General features: G+C 45.4%; 1 protein-coding gene across 3 annotated transcripts in view; it reads left to right on the forward strand.

The window, feature by feature from the left end:
• Nucleotides 1–1340: 1340 nt before the first annotated feature.
• The window catches only part of TMEM40 (transmembrane protein 40), a 38315-nt gene continuing 14909 nt past the window's right edge, over nt 1341–24746 (forward strand). Inside the window, exons 1-6 of one of the 3 annotated variants that reach the window (XM_077116491.1) lie at nt 1341–1411; nt 14963–15043; nt 15696–15830; nt 21246–21329; nt 22808–22861; nt 24582–24617. In XM_077116491.1, the coding sequence (XP_076972606.1) occupies nt 14971–15043; nt 15696–15830; nt 21246–21329; nt 22808–22861; nt 24582–24617 (382 nt within the window). In that variant the 5' untranslated portion in view covers nt 1341–1411; nt 14963–14970. Of the gene's footprint in view, nt 1425–14962; nt 15044–15695; nt 15831–21245; nt 21330–22807; nt 22862–24581; nt 24618–24746 lie in introns of all 3 variants that reach the window. The other 2 variants (XM_077116492.1, XM_077116493.1) reach the window with 2 other exon arrangements.

Raw genomic sequence — 24746 nt, forward strand, 5'->3', positions numbered from 1 at the left:
GGAGGCAGCGCACCTAAAGTGTTTGGGGAACATTCAGTGTTGTTGGATCAGAATGAGAGAGGAAGTCCTAGGAATTCAGGTCAGAGAAAGCAACAGGGGAAGCCGATCATTTTGGGTCCTTGCAGGCCATTGTAGGAACTTGGGTTTTACTCTGAGTAAGGCGGTAACCACAGCAGCATGCTGGACAAAGGAGGAAAGCCAGCTGACTTGGGTTTAAACAGGATCTTCTGAAAGCCATGATGAGAACAAACGGTAGGGGGCGAGGGCAGGAGCCAGGAAACCAGTGATGATGGTGGCTGGAACAGGGTGGTAGCTGCAGAGGTAGGGAGCAGGAAGATACTGAGAGGGACCAACAGGATTTTCCAGACGGTTCAGATATGAGTATGACAGAAGAATCAAGGATGACTGTGAGATTTTTTGGCCTGAGTTTAGAGTCTGGATGACTCCTCTTCCAGGAAGCCCTCCTGGGAACTCACAGCTCCCTGGGTCTTGCTCACCCATAGGGCTTGTCACCTCCTGTCTCCCCTGCAGCTTGATGCTCCCTAGGGCAGTGGCATGTCTTGTTTACCGTGCTGCTCCCACATGAGTAATTGAGAGACAGCGGCAGGCTGAGCTGGGGTTAATGTCACAGCCTCGGCTAGTTGAGGTCACTCTTTGCCCCTCTCTGGGCCTGTGTTTTTCCATCTGCACAAGGCAAGTGGATGCTCTCAGAAGTGCCTCTAGCTTAAGCCCAGCTTCCTTCCTCCTGGGGAGAGGGCGCTGCCAGTCCTGTATTCCAGGAGGCAGCAGGCTCCCACAGCCACGCAGCTTAGAGCCTGGGGCCTCCTGTCCCACTCCCTAAACAACCCAGCTCCTCCTGGGCTCATCCGCAGCTGTGTCTTCCCTGCTGGGGGCCCCAGGACAGGTGGGGCCACATGGTTGTGGTCTGAATCAGTCTCAGCCCATGAGCGGGTGTGTGTATGGTGTAGAGGGGACAGCCGCAACAGGGCCTCCTCCCTTCCCAGGGCTGGGCACAGCCAAAGGTGACACAAACGTCCCCCGGCCCCCACTTCCACTGCCCCCTGGATCAGAAGACAGGGCTGTGGCCTTGGAGCGGGGTCCGGGGTGTAGTCGCCCCCACCTGCCTCTCTTGGGGCGTCAGGGGGAAGAGGCAAGTCAGACAGGAAGGTCTGGGGGCCGATAGCACAGGCGGAAAGGGATACCACTAGGGTGAGTGAGTGGGGCCCAGGGGTAGTGTCAAGGCCCCCCGGCCTCGCCCCGCCCCCACCGCCCCTGGGCCCCGTTGGCCCCGCCCCTGGTCCCGCCCCCGCCGGCCCAGGGGCGTGGCCCGCGCACCTCCCTCGGCCCCGCCGGGCGCGGGGCAGTCAGCGCTCAGCTCGCCGCGCTCCCCAGACGGCTCGCAGGACTGCAGGTACAGACACAAGGTGGGGCGAGGGGCGGCGGCGGGGACAGCTCCCAGGGGATCCGGGAGAGCAGGGTTTGGCAGCAGGCTTGACGCGTTGCGCTTCCTCGTAGGACCTGGGTTTAAATCGCCGCTCTGTGTCTCCATCTCTGGAAAAAAGCAGGGCAGGATGACAAATAGTCACCTCCCGGGGGTTCTGAGTTCTCGGCCAGCCGGTGACGGGCCGTCGTGGGTGACCAGCTCTCGACTCTGTCACTAATTTGCTTTCGGACTTTCAGAAAACTCCTTGACTTCTCTGAGCCTCAGTGTCCCCCTTTGTGAAATGAAGGGTGCCACTGGGTCTCTGAAGACTTCTCCCACACTGCCTTTGGGGAACGGGGGTGCTCTTCCCCCGCTCCCCCCGCATATTTTAGCCTCTGTGCTTCGATCAGGCCACCGGCCTCTCGTCCCTTCTAAAGGGACTGCCTGCCTGCCAGGTCTGGTGCACGCGGGGAACGGAGCACGTGTGGAGAGATCAGCTCTCTCCTCGGCCTGGGCCCAGAGGCACCTCTGGGGAGAAGAGTGCTGAACACAACAAGCAGGGACCCTGCTGCCTGTCAGAGGCTCACACAGGGGGTGTGGCCGGGGAGGAGGGCTGGCTCAGCAGTTTCCCGGAGCCCCCAGAGCCCCCAACCTTCCCGGTTCCTGCACCAGACCTCATCCGGGGACACTCACCCAGCCTTTCTTTGGCTCATCTGGGGCCCTCTTGCCAGAGGTGCTTCCAGGCTTTAAAGCCAATCTATTCTCCTTTCAAGGGGGAGGAGAAGGAATACTCTCTTTTGCTTATTATTGTATCTATTTTATTTAGAAACTGACCAAAAAGTTCAGGGCCTTAACCAGGGAATCAAGAACATGGGTGTTTGGGGGAGTTGTGGTGAAGCATGGAGCATTCCATTTGGGGTCTAAACCCAACAGATCTATAATTAATGAGACCCTCTTCTGGCTCTGAAATTCCTAGTCAATCCAGCTCCTTAAGGACACTGGGTTACCTATGCTTTGAAATCCTCTCAAAGCCACCGACTTAAAGCAGTATTTCCTACACACCAGCTTGGCATTGTCCAACTCACCAGTTTAAGTTCCATTTCAGAACCACCCTGTGTGCTAAGGGACGTGCCCATTCTTCTTGTTTAAAGAACAGCTTTATTGAGATAAAATTCACACGCCATTAAAGTCACCCTTTCAAAGTGTACAATTCAGTGATTTTTAGCAGACTCACAGTGGTTCAACATTCATCAAATCTAATTTTAGAACATTTTCATCATTCCCAAAAGAAATCCTGTACCCATTAGCAGTAACTCACTACGCTTCCCTCTCCCCAGCCTTAGGCAGCCACTAATCTCTTTTCTGTTGCTATGGATTTGCCTATTCTGGACATTTCATATACATGGAATCCTACAACTGTGGTCTTTTGTTTCTGGCTTCCTTCACTTAGCATAATGTTTGCAAAGTTCATCCATGTGGTATCATGTATCAGAACCACATTCCTTTTTTACGACTGAATAATATTCCACTGTATAGATGGATATACTACATTGTATTTACCCGTTCATCAGTGATTGACATCTGGGTTGTTTCCACTTTTTGTCTGTTGTGAATAATGTTGCTGTGAATATCCGTGTACAAGTTTTTGTGGGGGTGTATGTTTTCAGTCCCTTGGAGTGTATGTATCTAGGAGTGGAACTGATGAGTCACATGCTGATTTGGTGTTTAACATTTTGAGGAACTGCCAAACTGTCTTGCACAGCAGCTGTGCTATTTTGCATTCCCACCAATAATGTATGAGAGTTCTGATTTCTCCACAGTCTTGTCAACACTTGTTATTGTCTGTAATTCTTATTTTTAGCCATCCTAGTAGGTGTGAAGAAGTGGTGTCTCATTGTGGTTTTGATTTGGATTCCCTAATGGCTAATGGTGTTGAGCTCTTTCCCTGTGCTATTAACCATTTGTGTATCTTCTTTAGATAAATGTTATCCACATTCTTTGACCATTTTTAAATTGGTTTATTTGTCTTGTTATTGTTGAATTGTAGGCATGCCCGTCTTATGAGTGAGGATTCTCAGGCTTGCACCAGACTGCTAATTTCCTGGGTTTTGTTGTTGGCAATTGTGTGTGTGAGAGAGAGAGACAGAAAGAGAGAGAGAGAGCAGAGAGACAAAAAGAGAAGATACTGGCTCTGGCTGTGTTTAAACAGAAGTCCACCTGGAGAATCAGAACCGGGGAACCCTTTACGACTTTTTTTCCTATTAATCTTCAAACTTACCCTTGGGGCCTCAAAAAAAAGTTTTATTGGGGGCACACCTGCCCCTAGGTTTTCTTTCTTCCTAAATCTGAAACAAATTCTGCTCAGACCCCAAAACCCAAACAAGGAATAGCATCCTCTAGTGTTTAGGACTACGCATCTAGAACAGCAGTCACCAAACTTTCTTCATTGCACACTATTATCAGGGACAATGTTTTAGATACTTTCCATTGTATGCATATTGATAGATTGATCAGTTGTACAGAGGCACTGTAATCACTAGCCAATGTCTCAAGGCTCAATATACACACACAGGCATACCTCGGAAATACTGCGGCTTCGGTTCCAGGCCACTACAATAAAGCAAATATTGCAATAAAATGAATCACATGATTTTGTTTTGTTTTCCAGTGCATATGAAAGTTATGCTTACATTACTGTAGTCTATTAAGTGTGCAATAGCATTATGTCTACAAAAACAATGTGCAATGGTTAAACTAACTAAGTCAGCTTAACTAAGATATCCGTTTTTGGTGGTTCTAAGTATATTGTTTTTTTTTTAACTTTTTAAATAAAAAAATTTTTTAATGTGCATACCTTAATTAAAATGTGACACAAAGACACTAAATGAGCACATACATCTGGGAAAAAAATGTACCAATAGAATTACTCCACATGGGGTTGCCTCAAACCTTCAATTTGTAAAAAATGCAGTATCTGTGAAACGCAATAAAACATGGTATGCCTGTAGGGTAAATTTCATCACCCATTTCAAATTATTTTCTTCTTAGTTCAGTAACCAATTGTGTGTGTGTGTGTGTGTGTGTGTGTGTGTGTGAGGTATCTAATTCGAACGTGTGTTCTTTTTTAAACTCAGTAAGTGGCTGATGCAGAACTTGAACTGGGAGCAGGAGGCCAGCCTGTCCCACAGTCTTCCCGTCACTAGCTTGTACTTTCACAATTAGTGTCATTTCCATCCACGGTTTCTGGGAAGCCGCCTGTCCACTCTGTGGGGCCTGATGCACTAGCAGCTGCATCGCTTGATCATCAAATCCACACCACTGCGCTCCAGGATGCTGCAATATATGGCCACATGCTGAGCATGTAAAAACGAGACAGGCGAGCACAGTTGATGTGCCTACATTGTGGGGCTCTCCACTGCCTCTGGGGATCCCCTCCCGTAGTGGGCATGCCATGCCATGTCTGAAATAGGGGGTAAGGATGCACGTCAGGGGTGAACTATATACGAACTGTATTTAATTAAAAATTAAGTAGCTAGAGATGAATTGCTATTTTCCTCCTGCATTTTGGAGACTATTGCTTGAGAGATGAATAGAATCTGAGCTAAGGACATCTCAGCTGACCCTGCCACCCCTCTGCTTGCCTGCTTTTCATGACCAGGTGCTCATGACTACACCAAAGCAGCCTGGTCCACATTTGGATGGCCCTCATTTTTAGAAAATTCTTTTACATATTGAGCTGGCATCTGCCCAGAGGCCTTCAATGTCCTGACTCCTCTGGGCTCACACCTCCATTTGGTCCCCTGTCCTGGAGTGGCCTTGCCTTGCAGAGACTTGGGGACAATGACCAAGCCTACAGAGTAGGCCCAGGATGGAGGAGGGGGGTAAGAGGAGCAGGGTCACCTTCCTCACTGTAGACTCTGTGCTTCTGTTAATATGACCTAAGGCTGTGTTAGCTTTGCTGTGCAACTCTATGACCCTGTTGGCTCATACTGCACTTGAATAAACCCTGGTTGTGCAGCTACTGCATTGGAGACACCAAGCTAGATGCTCGTGCTAACATTTGTGCTAACATTTACATACCTTGCAGATTGTCTTTTAAAAATAATCCGAGATCTATCTGTATGAAAGGCCTCCAAGCTGGGCTCCCCCATCCTCTTTCTTCACTGTTTTTATTTTGGAACTTGGGCATACAGTTGATTTTGGACCTTCTCATCTTCTTGTTTCAGCCAGGTGCCATGCTGCATCCCCAGGGCTCCCCACCACCTCCCAACCCCAACCCCCAGGCCCTGACAGCATCCTCAGGTGTTCTGTGGCCACAGGTTCACCCCAGATCTGTGGCAGGTCCATCTGGTTTGTGGTTAGCTGGCTGGGCAGTGTGGGCTGTCATGACACCATTAAGCTGCCTGGACTGATTTGGAACAACATATGGGAGGAGGTGGAAACTGTGGCATCTTCCTTCTCTCCCTTCTGTGTGGTTCCTTTTAGGTGAGCTTATGAGCTGAGCTCATAGCCAGACTCCTTGCTGTGTGGCCTTAGGTGAGTCCCTTTCCCTTTCTGGGCCTCAGTTTTGTTCTGAGGGTCCTTCTGGTTGCATCATTGTGGAATTCTAGCTTGGGGAGGGGGAAGCCCTCCAAATCTGGAGATTTTGTGGGGTAGGAGGGCTTGGAGCAGGAGAGGGGAGGATGATGGGGGAAAAGGGATGTGGGCAAGTAGAGGAAGTTCTTATAACAGAAACAGGGAGATGCTAAAGAATCTTGGCAGACCTGACATTATTTCTTTACGCTCTTATGCTCTGCATTTTGTGGTTTCTTTTTCCTTAAAAAGAAACCAAGAGCTAGATTATAGCAAGGAGCAAGAAAGATATGATTCCGCCCCCTTGGAACTCAGAATCTAGCTCCTTTATATATATATATATATATATATATATATATATATATTTTTAGTTTTCCCTGTATCAGGTAATGGTTATAATTAAAATGATATGCTATTGAGAAGCCACTACTTTTTTAAAAATTTTGTACCAAATAAGCATTTTTTGCTTTTGTCTTACACATAAGTTAAAGTTTTAAAATATGAATTACTATTTTCAACACCCTGTAATATTGACATTCCTTTGTTGTTCCTCATGCAAAAACATTTTTTAATTTGTACTTTTAGTCACTATCATTGTCCGCTCTAGGCATTCCTAGATTATACCAGCTCAGTCTTTATCGTCTATCTTTCTTTCTGATTTCATTTATGCCCCCAGCCCTCCTCCCTCTATCATTCTCACATTCAGCTTCATTCAGTGTTCTAACATTATTGTATTACAGTTAGGCAGTATTGTGCTGTCCATTTCTGAATTTTTACATTCAGCCCCGTGCACAATCTGTATCCCTTCAGCTCCAATTACCCAAACTCTACCCTATTTCTATCTCCTGATGGTCTCTGCTCTTAGCTGAATTTCTCCAAGGTCATTCACTAATGTCAGTTCACATCAGTGAGACCATACAGTATTTGTCCTTTTGTTTCTGGCTAATCTCACTCAGCATAATGTCCTTAAGTTCCATCCACGTTGTTACATACTTCATAACTTTATTCTGTCTTACAGCTGCATAATATTCCATCGTATGTATATACCACAGCTTGTTTAGCCACTCATCTGTTGATGGACATTTGGGCAGTTTCCATCTCTTGGCAATTGTAAACAATGCTGCTATAAACATTGGCGTGCAAATGTCTGTTTGTGTCCTTGCCCTCATGTCCTCTGAGTAGATACCTAGCAATGGTATTGCCGGGTCATATGGCAATTCTATACTTTCTAGCTCCTTTTTAATCTAACTAATCCTCACAACAATCCTGCAAGATAGTGACACGATCCCCATTTTACAGATGGGAACACTGAGGCTCAGAGAGGTAGAGTTATTTGTCCATGGTCACAGAGATAGGAAGTGAAATGGTAAAACATGCCATGAACCTAGCTCTGTCAGACCTCATGGTCTGAGTGGCTTTAATCACTCAATATACCTCTCGGTATAGTGTCCTGGCTAATAGCATCCTAGTATTAAAATGAACTTTTTTACCCATAACCCCATTTGAGTCCCCAAACCATTAGTGAGTGATATTGTGACAGTTCTGTGGACAAGAAAGAGGACCTAAAGGAGGGAAGTGATTTGCCCAAGGGCCCAGAGTGGGTTAATGGCAGAACCAGGCCATGGTCCTGTCCCAGGTCTTGCGACCGTTGGCTGTCACCTTCCTCTCCCAGGCTTTCCAAGCCTGTGCCCTGAAGTGGGCTCTCATGGTGCTGAGAGAATACACTGTCCAATCTTCAGAATCCCGGGTGTGATGAAAAGACTATCTCTGTTCCATGCCCCTGGGTTCCCAGACTCTGTTTCGGATTCATCTTCTCCCCTAACTGTCCTGATCGAGGCAGTGGCAATGAGAAAGGGGACAATGCAAGTCCCTGGGCCTGGACCGAACCAGATGGTATCCCCCAAAGCTTTGTGTAGAAAGACATTGAATGGCGATCTGGGTAAAAAAGGGTGTGCCCTTGCAGAGTTTGGGGCAGGATTACACTAAAGAAAGTGAAACCCCTTTCCCTCCTGCAGGCCTTCTCAGAGCCTTTAATATGCTGCTGCATCTTAGGAAGCTTCAAGAGGGAGCAGGCTATGGAAGACAGTCTTGCCCACACTTATTTGAATGCAAAATCCTCTTTTTCTTGGAGTATTTCAAGGGTCTACTCTTGTTCCCTGCAAGATACTGTATGCACATGTTGTTCTGGACCATCTTGCAGGTCACATCAAGCTGAGTTACAAAGTTCTTTATTGATTGAGTGGATGATCCTTGGAGACTTTAACTGGAGGGGAGCTTTAGCATCTGAGAATGTCTGAGCTAGAAGAGCCTCTTAGCATGCAAGCCAACCAATCATACAGATAGAAAATACTGGGGCTCTGGGCAATCTAGCAATGTTTGGAGGACGGGAGGTGGTGGAGGCCATTCGGGAGACTATTATAACATTCAACTAGGAGGCTCTGGTGGTCTGAGTGGACCACACTCTGCTAAGCATGTGGAGTTCTTGTTAACAGTAGAGATTTCCCTGAGTCACAACCTAACCCTAATCGTGGTCCTAACACCAGACACCTCTGAATAATAAAAATCTTCAAAGGAGAGAGTTTTGGGGATTTACACTAACAGTACTCCCAGGAAAATCTGATCATTAGCTAAATTTGGGAGACACTGGGCATGGGAAAGGGGATGGGGACACGATATTTATCAAGTGCCAATATTCTAGTTTGTGATAGGCACTGTATTGTTGAATCCTCACAACATTCTGAGATACAGCTATTAATAACCTATTTTATATGTGGGAAAACTAAGGCTGAGGAGCCAGGTAGTTAAGGGGTGGGTACAGGAAGCTTAGTTCTGGGCAGCTCCAAAGCCTTCGCTCCCCTTATGGGGCCTCTTGGGAGGGAGGCCGGGGAGCAGAGAAACGACTCCCTGTGGAAGGCTTGGGCTTTGGTTGGTTGGAGAGGAAGGCACTGGAGTCCTCTTCCTGACTTTGGAGCTTGGGCTTGTCCTGCAGCGTGGCAGACTCGGTGAGGGAAACTCATCCAGCATCTGCAGGGTCAAGGGGGCGAGGCATTGAGGTTAGAGCTTGTGGCCCCCCAAAGGTGTCCATGCCCTAATCCCCAGAACCTGGGACTGTGGTACAATATATGGCAAAGGGGAATGAAGGCAGCCAGTGCAATTAAGGTTGCTAATCAGCTGACTTTAACAAAGGCAGGTTACCCTGGATGACCTGGGTGAGCCAGTGGCATCACGGGTGTCCCTAAAAGTGGAAGAGGGAGGAGGCGAGAGTTAGAGATCAGAGCTATGCAGTGTGAGAAGGACCTGACCTAACATCGCTGGCTTTGACAAGGGAAAGGGGCCACAAACCAAGGAATGTGGGCGGCCAATAGAAGCAGCAAAGGCAAGGAGCCAGGTTCTCCCCTAAAGAGCCTCCAGAAAGGAACCCAGCCCTGGGGACATCTTGATTTTAGCCCAGTGAGACCTGCTTTAGACTTCTGACCGATAGAACTGTGAGATGTTAAATATATGTTGTTCTGAGCCATAAAGTTTGTGGTAATTTGTTACATTAGAAAACAAATACAGAACTGAACCAGGTCTAAAATGGTCTCTGCCCTCAGCAAGAATACAGGGTGAGAGTTGCTGGGGGTGGGAGGGAAAGTGGGGGAGTGGGGGGCTTTCCCTAGGAGGTCCCTGACCCAACCTAGAGTTCAGTTGGGGGGGCACACCACCTATGGAGGCACAGGGACCCCAAATCTTACCTTGGGGGCTAAAGAGAAATCTTCCTGCCCCGGGACTCTGCTCTGCCTTGCCCGGAATCTCAGAGCCCTCGCCTGTGCACTTGTCTCAACTAAAGTGCTTTGCTGGCAAGTCACAGAAACCATCTCAGACCAGCAAAAAAAAAAAGAACTTTAGTGAAAGGATATGTGGGTCTCCCAGAACAGAGGGAATTGCCAAGGACCCAGAGTTCAGAGTAGATGGTGGCCAGGGAGCAGAAGCAAAAGGACAGGTGTCAGGGCAAATCAGGTCCAGTATTTTAGGATTTGGGTCACTCCTGTCTCAAGTCAGGTGGATTTCCTGAAGGCAAAATCAGGTACAATCAATCACCCGAGAAAGAGGGCTCAGATGCCACGGGGGCAAAACAGCAAGCGCCCGTTCTGTCCCCTTCCCACCCCATTTCTCAACCTGGGTTTCATTAGCTCACCCTGAGTTTGGGGTCCTCACAACCCACCTGTGGGATAAGTTGGCCATCGTTTACTTGGCATTCAAGATCGAGGGTGAGCTTTCCCCCAGCCCCACGGGGCTCCTCGGCCTTCACTGCCCAATGCCACCCCCCTCCTCCAATAAATGCTTCATCCCTCTCAGCCTGTTGCCACCTGCTGAAATCCAACTCAGGCTGAGTCGTCTCCGCCACCCCCTCCAAGGTGGGATGCTTAGGAAAGCTAAGCAGCTCTTGGATCAAAAGACAGGGTTCTCGAGGCAGCTTTGCTCCTGGGTTGCTCCAGGACCCCATGCAAGTTATTTCCGGGCCTCATTTCCCCATTTGTAAAATAGGGCAATAATTCCCCCTCTGCCTCTTTCCAGATTGATGCGAGGATCAGGTGAGCTGGGAGGGGAAAGGGCACCCTAATATTCCTCTCACATGCAGCTCAGGCCCTTGCCAGGCAGTAGCCAGGAAATCTGGGCCGAACTGAAGAGGAAATCCAGTTGAGCAAGCCCCGTGGGTGCAGAGGCCCTGGCACCGTGGGTGATTCAGCAGGGCTGGGTGCTTTTTTTTTTTTTTTTTTCCCAAGAAAAGCAGCTGAAAGTCAGACGTTCCATTTCCTTGTGGGATCAGCGTTAGATATGGGAACCACCTGACGGGTTGGGGTGGGTGCAGGGGCCTCTCAGCTGGGGAGTGGCCTGGGAACAGGGGCATTTATTGGGCAGGGACTGGATTCGGGTCCATCTATAAAGTGGACAAGTTCCCTTGCATACCTGGACCTCAGTTTCTTCCTGTGAGGATTCAGTGAGACCGTAGGTAACGAGCCACGTGTGCTCTCTTGCTGTCCCCTGCTTGATTGCTTCTTTCTTCACTTCTCTCGTCTCAGTTCCCCACGGCCCACCTGGGCTCAAAGGAAGTCACATGCTGTGAGCTTGAGATTTTAGGAGCCCTTCCCCCAAACCCAGTAAAGTGTTGCCAGCACCCGAATGTTCCACCATTGTTACTCTGTCCCTTTGTGTTAAGCTTTGTCCTGTGGGCTGAGTCTTCATTTTTTCTATTCTTTAAGTGTGATTTTTAAAAATTCTGTTTTATTCTAATATCCTCTCTCATAGCAGCACTGCAGATGGAGGAGGGATGGGGCATGGACATTAAAAGGTGAAACAGGGCTACCTTGGGTTCTACCTCTGGGATAGCGCCATCTCCCCCCAGCTGATGGAAGTTTCTTGGCTAGGAGAACACTTACTTAGAACCCCACTGGTGGCTAAATATAAGCCAAGTCAGCATCATTTGCATAACACTCTGATGACTGTTTGTGGCCTCTTTCCTTGTGCTAATGACAGGGGTCTGGGAAGGGAAGAGGCTCTCATCATAGACCGGGCAACTCCCCCTGCTCAACCACTTGCTAGCTGTGTGGCCTCAGATAAGTTTCTTAGCTTCTCTGTGCCTCAGTAGTCTTACCTATAAAATGGGCACAAGCCCTAGTGCCTGACCCCTCAAAGGGTTGTCGTGTGAATACCTGAGTTACCACATGTAAAGTGCTTAGAACAGTACCTGGTAGGTGGTAAGCACTCATAACTGTTTACTAGTGTTATTGTTACACTTATTATCATTTTTGTTTTGTGCCAGGCCCTGTGCAGGGTTCAGATGACACAGAGATGATTCAGCCTTAGTCTCTTCCCTTGCTGAGCTCAGGGTCCAGCACAGGAGACAAACCTTGGGTACATCAGATTCTCTGCTGCATCCTGAGAGGAGAGATCTGAAGGTTAATAGAAATGGTGACCCTGGGCTGGTGCAACAAGGTGTCCCACCTTGAGGAAGAAGAGTATGGGGCAAGGCAGAGTTGACTGAAGCACAAAAAAGCAATATGCCAGGGTGGGCCACGATGGCTCAGTAGGCAGAGTTCTCACCTGCCATGCCCGAGACCCGAGTTTGAGACCCAGTGCATGCCCATGCAAAAAAAAAAAAAACAATGTGCCAGGGGACAGGGTGTCGTTGCCCTTTGGGCCTCCCCCAAATCCCATTCCTCTCTAGAGCAACTTCCTACCAACTGTTTCCCATGTTAGCCATGACCCCTGCCCCCATCTCTGAGCTTTGCACATGCTGTTCCCTCTGATCCTTCCAAACTCAATCCTAGCATCCCTTCCATCAGAAACTTTCCCTGACTGACCTTGGTATGGGTCCCTCCCACAGCCCCCTGGTCCACCTTGAATCCTTGAGGACAAGACTGTGAATTATTCACCATGGTATCCCCAGTGCTAGGGCAAGTAAGCACTCAATTAGTATTGAGGAGAGGGAAGCTGTGTCAGTCAGAATTGTGTTTGGCTGTAAAGGCCCAAAATCCTGACTATAGATAAATAAAATGGGGTTCATTTTTCTCAATTAAAAAAGAAAGCAGGCAGCTGCTGGCAATGGCTCAGCAGCTCAACAAAAAAGCATTTGCTTTTTTTTTTTTTTCTTCTTCCTCATGGTCACAAAATGGCCACTGTTGCTCTTGCCATCACATCTGTGTTTGAGGCAGGAAGAAGAGGCAAAACACAACATTGGCGCCATTTGCCTCTTTTATTAGGAGAAGTAAAACCCTCCCTTTCCAGGCTCCAGCAGACTTCTGGTCACTTCTCATTGTATGAAACTGGGTTACATAGCTACCCATAATTATTATGCACAGGAAACTGGGAGAATAAGTATCTAATGTGTGGCTGGAAGAACAAAATTCTAGTTTTGTTAGTAAGAAAGAAGGCGGGGGAGGAGATAAAAGAGGCTTCATGAAGGAGGTGGTGTTTGAACTGTGCCTGGAAGGACTGATACAATTTCGATAATAGGAAATAATGGCCGGGGTGGAAATGCTGTGTGCAACCGGGGGGTGGGGGTGGGGGGGCTGCTGAGAAGCAAGATTGGCTAGAGCAGGAAAGAGATAGGATAAGAGAAAGGTCACCACTTGGTGAACTTTTGATGTATTTGCACCAGTTGGCAGCTCTCTTTCTCTCATACGACTGTAGATGTCTGTCTCTACTCTACCTGAAATTCCACCATTAGAGACGATTTCAGCCAATGTATATGGGGCGCCTGCTTTATACCAAGAGTCCTTTCAAAATGTAACTATTCCCTGGAAGCCTAGGTTTATCCATCATTCATACTGTGATAGCAATTCATTTAATTGGCTGGTAATTTCCTAATGCTTAGCTGAATTCTACCCCAAGAAATGAGAATTTTTATCTTAGTAAAGGGTAATAGAGCCTGGGACCCAGGAGATGGGGGGTGGACCGCTATGGGCTGGACACGGAATGTTTGAAGTTTTTAGGGAGATTTAAAGAAGAGGAAACCATCCTCTGAGCCTCCACTAAGGGCAGGTTTTCTGTCCATCTTTCTGTCTGAGAAACTGCCATCCCTAGTTCACCAATGAGGGAACTAGAGCTTAGAGAAAGGAATCAATCTGTCCAAGGTCATTTGCACGTTGGTCACAGAAGTAGAACTAAAACCTGTTTAGCCTGGAACCCAGAAGCCCATTCTCTTTCCACTGTACCAAATACTGTCCTTTTTAGCCCAGAGATTCCCCCACCTGCCTCCCCCAACTGGAATAATAATAACCCATCTCAGCTAGTATTTATCCAACACCTGCTCTATACCAACCACCATCCTAAATGCTTTCTGTGTGTTCATTCACGCCATTTTCGCACACTATGAGATAAGTGCAATTAGTGTGCCCATTTTACAGATGAGGAAGCTGAGGCCCGCAAAAAGCTACATCATCTGCCCAAACCGTCAGAGCTAGAAGTTACAGAGACATGATTTAGACCCAGGAGTCTGACTCGGAGTCTTTCTGAGCCTTGAAATGGATTAAGAGAGAATCCTCTAGATATGGAGAAATTCGAACCCTTGTGAACTGCCTGTGGGAATGTAAAGTGGCACAACCACTATGGGAAGCAGTTCGGTGTTTCCTTGAAGAGTTAAACATAGAATTGCCATATGACCTGGAAATTCCACTTCTAGGTATATTCCCCAAATGAGCTGAAAGCAGGGACTCGAACAGCTACTTGTTTGCCAATGTTCATAGCAGTTATATACACAATAGCTAAAAGGTGGAAACAGCCCAAATGTCCATCGCAGGTGAATGGAGTAAAACAAAATGTGAGATATCCATACAATAGAATATTCTCAGCCTTATATAAAATGGGGAATAATAAAATAATAAAACTTATTTTGCAGGGTTATTATAAGGATCCATTGAGACATTCTTTGTATACATAGCCCTTTGTAAAACTGCTAAGCGCTATACTGATGGAGACAGTATAACATTTTTAAGCAATGAGAAATTATTGGTTATTTTATTATAACAAACGCAATACTGTTAAAAATTTAGGTGATGCAAAGTAAAAATTAGAAAATAAAAGCACTCATATTCCTACCACCCAGAAATAGTCGCTCTTTATATTTTCATATAGTTCCAGCAGTTATCAACTCATGGTTACCTTTGTTTTATCTGGACCCTCATCTACTTCCCCCAAGCCCCCAAAGAGATTATTTTAGAGAAAATCTCAGACATCATATAATTTAACCATAAATATATCAGAATTTTTAATCTCTAAAATTTAAGGATAGTTCTAATAAACATAACCTCGGTATAAACATAGCACCTTAAAAAATAAATAAGTTCTTAGTGTCAAATAGATGATTGATAAATTATTTTTCTTGTTCCTGTGAATAGTGGATGTTTATCTTTTTATTTATTTGCCAAGCTCTTTATATATTAAGGATATTAACTAAGGCGATATCATGTGTTGTTATTCCTCCAGGGAAGACCATGGAGACTTCAGAATTCTCCTCCCAGACTGAAGACCACAGTCGAGTCCACGGAGAAATAAAAGATGAAGACTGTATGTATACCTCCTCTGACCCTCTGGGCCTGGGAGATGGAGTCCAGAAGTAGGTGGGACAGGAAAAGATCCTGGTCAGCTCAGGTGGCACAATGGCTCAAGTCAGTGGAAGCAGCCAGGGGAGTAGTGCTCTTACACACATGCACACATGCATATGTGCTTGATCCAGGCTGTTTCCCAGAACTTTTTAGTTGCAGGGACCCTCAGTTGCTCCCCATACTTCAGGGAGGCTCTGGAGACTTGGGCCAGCAGGAAGGTAAGTTCCCAGACAGTCCCCCAAAAGGTGAGAAGGGTCCTGTCTGGCCCCAGAAAAGGGGGATGGCAAGGTTTAGGACTTGATAAAATCCCATTTGCCCTATAACTTTCAGAGAGCCTTCAGTTGACGGCTACTCTACAGAGTCTCGTAATCTCTGGCAAGGGCATGGGGCTTAGAAGCTGCTTTCTGGAGTTCACATTCAGAGGGCTCCAAGGTCCTCCAAGAGTTTGGGCCACCTGTACTTTCCAGTGGCCCTGGGTGTTTGCGAAAAGAACCCCAGAGGATCTGGTCACTCCTGGCTCTCGAAGTCCCAGCAGACCCCCGGGGAGAGGGCAGTGCCCTCTGGGGCAGGAGGGGTGGAAAGCACTCACCCCTTTGCCTCTGTGTGCCTCCCAGACCGACAGATGGATTTCCACGAGCAAGATGGAAAGACTGGATTCTCTTCCTCAAAACAATATGAGCGAGACAAGTCCTCTTCCTCCTCCTCTTCCTCCTCCTCCTCTTCTTCCTCTTCCTCTTCCTCCTCCTCAGGTATAGGAAACTTTGTATGTATGTGTATATGTGTATCTCAATATTATCTGAGAAAAATGGTTACATGGAAAAACAATTTCCTACCTTGTTGTTATTTTTCATGCATTCCCTTCTAGAGTCTATCTGTACACGTAACTTGTACAGTTAGAATCTGATCCTATAGACAATTTTGTCCTCTGTTTAAAAATGTGTGCTGTCTTGTAAGCATTTTCCCATGTTACTCTGTAATGTCTTTGCAGCTATTTTTGATGCTTGACAAATAAGCCCCTTAAGTGGCTGCATCTCATGCAAACTAACCTTTAGACTTATTAGGGGCCTTTGAGCGCTGTTGTCACTTCATAGGTTCGACCAAGCAGACTGCCTTAGTTCAAATCCTGTCTTTGCCACCAACGAGCTGTGTGTCCTTGGATAAGTAGCTTAACCTTTCTGTGCCTCAGTGTCCTCATGGGATGATCACAATAGTTATTAGCTCATAGGAAAATTGTGAGGATTACTTTTTTTATAACGTAAACTCTTAGAAGAGTACCACGGACACAGTAAAAGCTCTAAAAATGACTATTATTAAGATTTCCCCCACTTTTTAGTTCTTAAGCACATCCTTGTGCAAAAGCTTTTACCTTTTGAATTTTTAGTACACATCACATTCTTTGTATAAATTCCCCACAAGTACGTTAGTGCGTTTAGAGGAATGAGTATCTCTAACAAAGTGTTTAAAAAAATTATTATTACAGAAGTTGTGGATTTTCAGACTCTGCCATCTTCCCACAATTGCTCTATCTAATCAGGTCTGGATTACAAATTACCACATTTTTCTCCCCCAAAAGCAGATTGTTCCTTCATTTTTATTCTTTTAATTCTAAATGTGAGGCTGAATTTAAAGTGTCACCATCAACATCATCACCACCATAGCTAGCATTTTATTGAGCACTTACTATGCCAGGAACTTCACAAGTAGTAACTCTTTCAATTCTCATAGCAACCCACTGAGGAGGGTACAATTAATACTCCCACTTTACAGATAAGGAAACAGGTTCAGAGAGGCTGCCTGACCTGCTGTAAGAGGGCTCAGTTGCCTGGGATTCCCTTCCCTGGAGGAATTTCTGGAATGGGATTGTCCTCTGGCCTACCCCTCCCAGACTAGATTTAGCTCCTCCACTAAGGTCTGCTTTAAGGAATGGGTTTAGGCGAAGATTTTACTTGATGAAAGAGTTTCTGAGGTTTAGGAAAATGCTAGGAAAGCACTGGCCTAATCCAATATCTCCATTTTACAAATGATGAGCCTGAGGCTCAGGGAAGCCGCAAAATAAATGCTCATTTCAGCAGACAGAGGAGGGAAGGTGGTTTGTGGGTCCAGCGGGTTTGTTCGTAGCCCACCCCCGTCGGAACTGCAAAGGAGCCGCTTCATATATACATATATCCCCACACAACCACACACCTACCAAGTTTAGCTCTGCAAGAGCTTCCAGGCTCAGAGGGGGCGGTTGTCTGTCCCTTTGTTTCTCCTCTCTGGTGGAGAGGGGCTGTTCTGTTTCCGGCGGACCCACAGGGGGTGCTGCTTCTCCACAAATATTCTCCCCTACGTCGAGGCCACAAGCAGCTTCCCCTCAGGTCTCCGCAGCGGACGTGGGACTGGCTGTCATTCCAAAACTGAACACTAGGGGCAGGCAACGGCCAAATGAACCCCAAGCGTCCAAACAAAGCGCAGAGACAGACTGACTCTTGGGATGCGGGTCCCGGGTCCCGCAGGCCTGGCCTGCTGCGAAAACTCTCATCTGGCCTTTCCGCAGGCTGAGCTGGGGACCCTGCAGACCCCAAGTCCCCCAGCTTGCGTCCACACACAGGACCCCCACCTCATGGTCTGGCGTCCGGCTGCTCTCTTCTGACCTTTTTTTTTTTTTTTTTAAAGGAAAGACAGAGAGAAGGAAGGAAGGGAAACATTTTTAAACATTTTCTTGTTTTATTGTATTCTGTTTCTCCGTTTTTGTTACATGGGCTGGGGCCGGGAATCGAACCGAGGTCCTCCGGCATAGCAGGCAAGCACTTTGCCCGCTGAGCCACCGCGGCCCGCCCCGCCTTTTTGTTTTTTATGCAGCCTGTTATTTAAAAATGGACTTTTTTCAGTTGTGAAAGAGTATATGTAGGCATGCTATAGAAAGCTTGGGGTGTATAGAGAAGTCGAAGGAAGAAAAAAACCTAACTCACCCTTTGCTCCATCACTTAGAGATAACTGCCCCCAAAACTATTATTTTGTACGTGGAAGTGATGGGAATGGAAATCACTGGGGAACAGAAGGCTGACTGCAGTGGGCAGATTTTAATATGAACGCCACCTCCTGATATCCTTGCCTTGCTTTAATGTCCTGTACTTGTGCAGCCACACTGAGATAACCGGAATTGCATTAAATGCATATATGCCCATCAAAGAAAAAAAAAAACCCTATTATTGTATTGCACTTATTCAGTGAAAATTTATTGAGCACCAACTGTATGCCAGGCTCCGTTATGGGGACTGAGAACATCAGCAATAAGCAGTGAGTCTTTCTGCCATGGTTAGTTGTTTTATTTACTTATTTTTATTTTTATTAGAGCAGTTGTAGGTTTATAGAAAAATCATGCAGACAGTACATTACCCTTAACGTTAAGGTTGACTATTTGTGTTGTTCAGTTCTAAGATTGGTTTTATTCTTAAATTCTGGTAACATATATACAACCTAAAATGAATCATTTTAATGGCTTTCAAAATATGAAATTCAGTGGTGATAATTATATTTACAATGATGTGCTGCTATCACCACCTTCTATTACTAAAACTTTGCCCACAGTTAGTTTTTTAAATGATTGGATTCGAGAGCAGACCCAAACATTGTCCTTATTTTAGATAGCATATATTCTCTACCACCTTTTACATAAAATTGTATATAATGGGTATATCATAGAGAAATCTAAAATAATGTTTTTTTGCCTGCTGGCAGAGGTTGTTTCTGGCTGATGGAATTTGGGGGAACTTTTTCTTTCTTACTTTTCTATGTTGTTTCATATATACATATGGCAGCATGTATTATCTTTGTAGCAATGAAAAAGTCTTGTTTTTTTGATTGTTGAATATTTGTAAACTATATAAAAAAAGAAAATAGAAGTTAACTAAAGTCTCGTCCCCTGGAGACAAATACCAAAATTTTGGTGAAATCTGATATCTCTTCCTCTGTATCTACTTGTAGATCATTTCTACTGTTTTTGTTTTTTAACTTTTTTATTGTATAATATAACATATGTACAAAGCAAAGAAAGAAAAAAGCAATAGTTTTCAAAGCACTTTTCAGCAAGAAGTTACAGAACACATCCCAGAGTCTGTCATGGGCTACCAGACTATCCTTTCAGATTTTTCCTTCTAGTTGTTCTAGAATATAGGAAGCTAGAAGGAATAAATATTTTTTTTATCATCACAATCAACTTTTTTCTTTTTTTGTGAAAAATAACATATATACAAAAAAGCAATAAAATTCAAAGCACAGCACAATAATTAGTTGTAGAACAGATTTCAGAGTTTGATACGGGTGACAATTCCACAATTTTAGGTTTTTACTTCTACCTGTTCTGAGATACTGGAGACTAAAAGAAATATCAATTTAATGATTCAGCAATCATATTCGTTTGCTAAACCCTGCCTTCTCTGTATAACTTCGATCTTTCTGTTCTACTCTTTAGGAGTATTTGGGCTATGCCCATTCTAACTTTTTCATGTTGGAAGGGGCCTGTCTATAATATGAGGTAGGGAGATGGGACTGGTTGATGTTCTGGAGAGGCAGGGCCCTCTAGATTTCAGGACTTATCTGGTCCAGGGACCCATCTGGAGGTTGTAGGTTTCTGGAAAGTTACCCTAGCATTTGCACTGATTTTTAAGAGGCTTCTGAGATTTTAAAATGATTTATCCATCATTGACAAGGAGGTCTCCAAACACCCCATGGGACAGCTCAGCCCTGCTGGGACCACCTTGCCGTCCTCAGGAAAGGCTGGATTCCCGGAATACTGACTGGTCCAAGAGTGCAAAGAACTTAGTCATTGTTTAAGTCTTTATCAAACTCCTGTTCCAGGCTGGGTTTTCTTGGGACAGCGGGAAACCCAGGCCTTGTCCTTCTGGAGCTCAAGATGGTTGGAGAGATGAGTGTCAAAGGGCCACTGAGCCTCACATGCACGGTGTCAGGCAGTGGTAGTTGATGCTATAAAAACGTCAGAAGAGAGCCAGCCAGACCTGTGGGAGCCGGGGCAGCTGGGAGAGGTTTGCTACAGGAGATGTGACTTCAGTTTAACCTTAAAGGTAAAGGAGACAGTGTGTTTCCACGATTTTTTAAGAAAAGAGACAATGGCAATTAAATGCAATACATGATCCTAGACTGGGTCTAATGATACAGAGAGGAGAAAAGGCCCAAAAGGACATTATTGGGACATATAAAAAATGGAATGTAGACTGCAAGCTTTATATCAGGGTTAAATTTCTTGAACTGGATAACTACTTAAGGTGGTTACATAAGTGACAATCCTTGTTCTTAGGAAATGTGCATGGAAGTACTAAGTGTTTTTGGAGCATGGCAAATGTTTAGAAGGATAGATAGACCGGTAGATAGATGTAGATAGATGGTAAATAACTCGACAGAGATCACTAGGTAGAAATAGGTAGGGATGGATGGAGATGGAGGGATGGATGGACAGATATAGATAGAGATAAGTAGAGATGGATGGATGGGTGGATAGATAGATGAATAGAGAGATGGATAGAGATAGACAGAGGGATGGAAGAATGATAGTTAAAGATAGAAAGGGAAAGAGAAATAAAGAGGCACATGTGGCAACATGTTAAAATTGGTGGGTCTGGGATCTGGGTGGGGGGTATGCTGGAGTTCTGTATATGGGTTTTATATTATTTTTGCAACTGTCCTGTGGGTGTGAAAGTATTTCAAAATACAAAGTTTAAGAATGGAAAGGGAAAAAGAAGAGAAGGGAGACAAATGGGGTGGGCGTTCCAGGTGGGAGACACAGCATGAGTGAACACCCGCAGTGGTCAGCCTGAGGTCGTGGGGCTGCAGAGATGACACAGCCCCTGCACCTGCCGGGATGGAAACCATCTCAGTAAGGTGATACGTATATGTCCTTGCATTCTCTTCATAAAAGCCCTGTGAAAGGGACGAAGGACGCACAGAAACAGTAAGTGGGCAAGAAGCCAACAGAAACATCCAGTGGGTTGTCCCAGGGCACCCAGAGAGGTAGGTAGGGGCAGGTCTCCTCCTGCCTCAAGGTGGAGCCCTTTCCTCCAAGCCCTACTCTTCTCCTAAATGCACTGAGAGTGCATTGGTCGGAGTGAGCATATTCCCGACTCATTCCAGGCTGAAGATCTCCTACAGCTTGTGCTTGTTCCCTGCAGAGAGCGATGACAAGGACCACAGAGTAACCAGGAAACACCGGTGGGGAAGAGGGGCTCGGCACCCCCACAGGGCCAGCTCACCTGGTAGGCAATAGGCTTTACCATTTCTCTTTCGCTCACTCGGCTCACTGCTGAGTTTCTTGGTGGGACTGAAGGATCTGTGTGACGATATTCCTCATAGCGTTGTTTATAGAAGGGAAAAAATGGGAAACAACCTAAATGTTCAACAGAGAGTTAGTTAGATCAGCAGTGCTACACCCTGTCTTGGTTCTGGCTCTTCCCTTCATATATATGTGAAGTGGAAAAGAAAGACATCAAGTCATAAAAATAAGCTGATCTTAAAAATTGCTTTGCAAAAATTCACAAACGCATGATTATAAACAAGACTGGAAGGGAATATATCAAAATTTTACTCGTGGCACTCTTTGGCTGGCAAAATGATGGGTGATTTTTCCTTTCTTTCCTTTTTTTTTTTTTTGTTTAAACTGTGAATGCTTTACAATAAGCATATTTTATTTTTTTTAACCAGAAGAAAATAATTTTTGCAAAAATTAGTGGTGGATTTCAGCCCAAGTGGGTCATGGGAAGAAAAGAGCATGGGGGTGGAAATTCTGGATTAACACCTAGCACAGACCCTGGCACACAGGAGGTACTTAATAAATGCTACCCATGAGGCTGGAGCTGAGCTCTGGATTCTATTGCCGGAGATAAAGCATTTTAGGAAGGCAAGCTTTGGCGACAGACCTGGGTTTGAATCCTGGAGTTGCCACTCACAAGCCGTGTGACCTTGCGAGAATAATGTAACTTAGTCTCCTTATCTGCCAAAGGTCTTTTTCCTAGAACTTCCAAGAGGATCGAATGAAATATTAAATATCAATTACTTGTGCAGCGTTGGCACATAACGAGTGTGGTAAATGGCAGCTACTGACTTATGGGCAAGGCCCAGGCCATTCTCAGTCCTTCACTCCTTGCTCAGTGTCATCTCTAGGGTGCTGGAGGGACAGACAGTGTTAGAGGAAAGCACTTGCCTCTTGAAGACCATCCCATTCCCAGTTCAAGGCCTAAGTTACTTTTAAAGACTTAATATATGTGGAAGATTGAGCTGCCTGGCTCACGTGATTTGGGGGGAGAGCAGACTGTCTTAGTTTGCCATGGCTGCTATGACAAGTGCCACACACTGGTTGGGTTAAACTATAGGGAAGTATGGTTTCAGATGCTGGAATGGTTTGCTTTCTCCCGGAGTCTATGGTGTTTCCAGCAATCTTCCATCACGTGGCCATCTCTCTCTCCTTTGTGTCTGCTCCTCTGGCTTCTGCTGACTTCTGGCTTCTGGTTCCTTGCTGTTACTTCTGTGTCAGATTTCCTTTGCTTCTGAGGGCTTCCGCCATATTGGATTAGGCCACCCTCATTCAATTTGGGTTCATGTAAGTGGGATAAGCAAAGATCCTATTCACAAATGGGTTCCTACCCACAGGACTGGGCATTAGGACTTGAACTCATGTCTTTTATGACCGACATGATTTGTCCCCAGTGCTGACTAAGGGGTTTGTGTCTCCATCCAGGTACTGAGCACGGGGAACCTGATGTTTTGAAGGACGAGCTTCAACTCTATGGAGGTAACTAGTTGTCCAATAGCTTTGGAAAAAAACAGAATTAGACCAAGGGCATGAGGGCTTCGGGTGGAAATGAGATGATGAGGATGTCTTAGAAGTTGGGAAATTATGGGCAAATATAGGAACACGTGGCAAGCTTAATGGTTATGACGTCAGCAGATGGAGATGGGATGAGAATTTTCTACCAAGGTGAGGATGTCTTGAGGAAATCCTGCCTTCTCTTCCAAGCCATAATCTTGACTTGTGAGGTGATCTTGAGCTGTCACCCAGCTTTTCTGGGACTTAACTTCCCAACCTGCAAAATGGGACATGATCGGTACTTGGTCTCCTAGGATACTGGACTACTTAAGTATGCAAGAGAAAATTAAGGCTCTGATGTCCTCACAATTCATTTTATGGAATGACTGTTTCCACACACATGATTATGACAGTGAGGTGGTATAAATATTATGGCACTTGGTAGAACTATGATGAAATGAGGTAATTTGTAGGAATGAGTCAGTTTATCCAAAAACCTGACAAGTGTGTACTGCCAGATTTTTAAAAGACCTGTTTAACTTTAATCCAATATTTCCAAAATCTACTTAATCTCTTAACACCTAGAAATAACTCAGGGAAAAAAAGACAGAAACACACAGGTGTACTGTCAAAGAAAAAGACTGGTAAATTATGCATCAAAATATGCAAGGGGCGTGCAAGGGTTGTTCAGTGGTAGAATTCTCACCTGCCATGCGGGAGACCTGGGTTCAATTCCAGGCCCATACACTTCCCCCCAAATAAACAAATAAGCAAAACAAACAAAAATTCAACAGATAATGCTGCAATAACGGGATACTCACATGGGAAAATAATGAAATGTGACCCCGCCATACAGTGTACAAAAAAAAAAATGTTACTGGTGATTGCCCCCGAGTGTTAAAGTTATGGAAAACCTTGACCCTTGTTTTGTTTGCTTATCTGAGTCTTCTGTTCTGTTTTGTTTACATAAACTAAGTATTTTTTTTCCTTAGAAAAGGAGTTTTAGTTGTTTGAGTAGTTTAGGTGATTTTTCTGAAGGAAAAAAAAATAAGAGAGAAATGGCTATATCTAAATTTATTTAAAAATATTTTTCCTCATCATAAAAGTCATTTGTATTCACTGTAGAAAAATATAGACATTGTCAGTTATTTGTGAATTCTTTTTTTTTTCCAAGACGTTGGAGGTACTTGGTAAGTTATACTTTTTCAGTCCTGTTTGTTCTCTGTCCTCTCGGTACTGGACACTCTTTGGAAAGACTTAACATCTTTGAAATCTAGATGCACCTTAAAATTATTATTCCTGGCAATTTACAATTGTAATTAGTGGGGTTATATTTTTACTTAGAGCATATAAAAGAGCAAACATCCTGTTTCACAAATATGGTGACTTTGAGTCAATGAAATGCAATAGTCATTAACCTTTTTTAAAACAATCAGGAAATTTCATATAAAATCCAGGATTTCAGGCTTCTTGTGGGAAATTGGGAGCCCGGTAAAGCCAAGCAGACATTTCCACGGCTGCTTCCAGCTGGCCAGGTGCCTCTCTGGATGGAATGGGGGTCCCCTACCTTGTTCCAGGCCCCACTCGGCCCACTGTGCTCAGAGGTTTGCCAACTCCAGGTTATAGAAAGTCTCTGAGAGAGACCCACCTTCTCAGCATCCTCCGGAGATAATGCGTATGTGATCACAGATTTCCCTTCTTGCAGGTGACCCTGGAGAGATGGTGCCTTCTAGGGAAGCAGGTACGTGCCTGGCTAGGGGTGGCTGGTGCAGGTGGGGGCTTTCCCCTCATCCCTGCACTGTGAGGGCCAGTTACTGTCCTTGTGCACAATTGCAAGACTTGGGAACCCCCAAATCCACCTGGGGACCTG

Source organism: Tamandua tetradactyla, chromosome 9 (genome assembly GCF_023851605.1).
Source record: "Tamandua tetradactyla isolate mTamTet1 chromosome 9, mTamTet1.pri, whole genome shotgun sequence".
In the NCBI taxonomy this organism is placed as follows: Eukaryota; Metazoa; Chordata; class Mammalia; order Pilosa; family Myrmecophagidae; genus Tamandua; species Tamandua tetradactyla.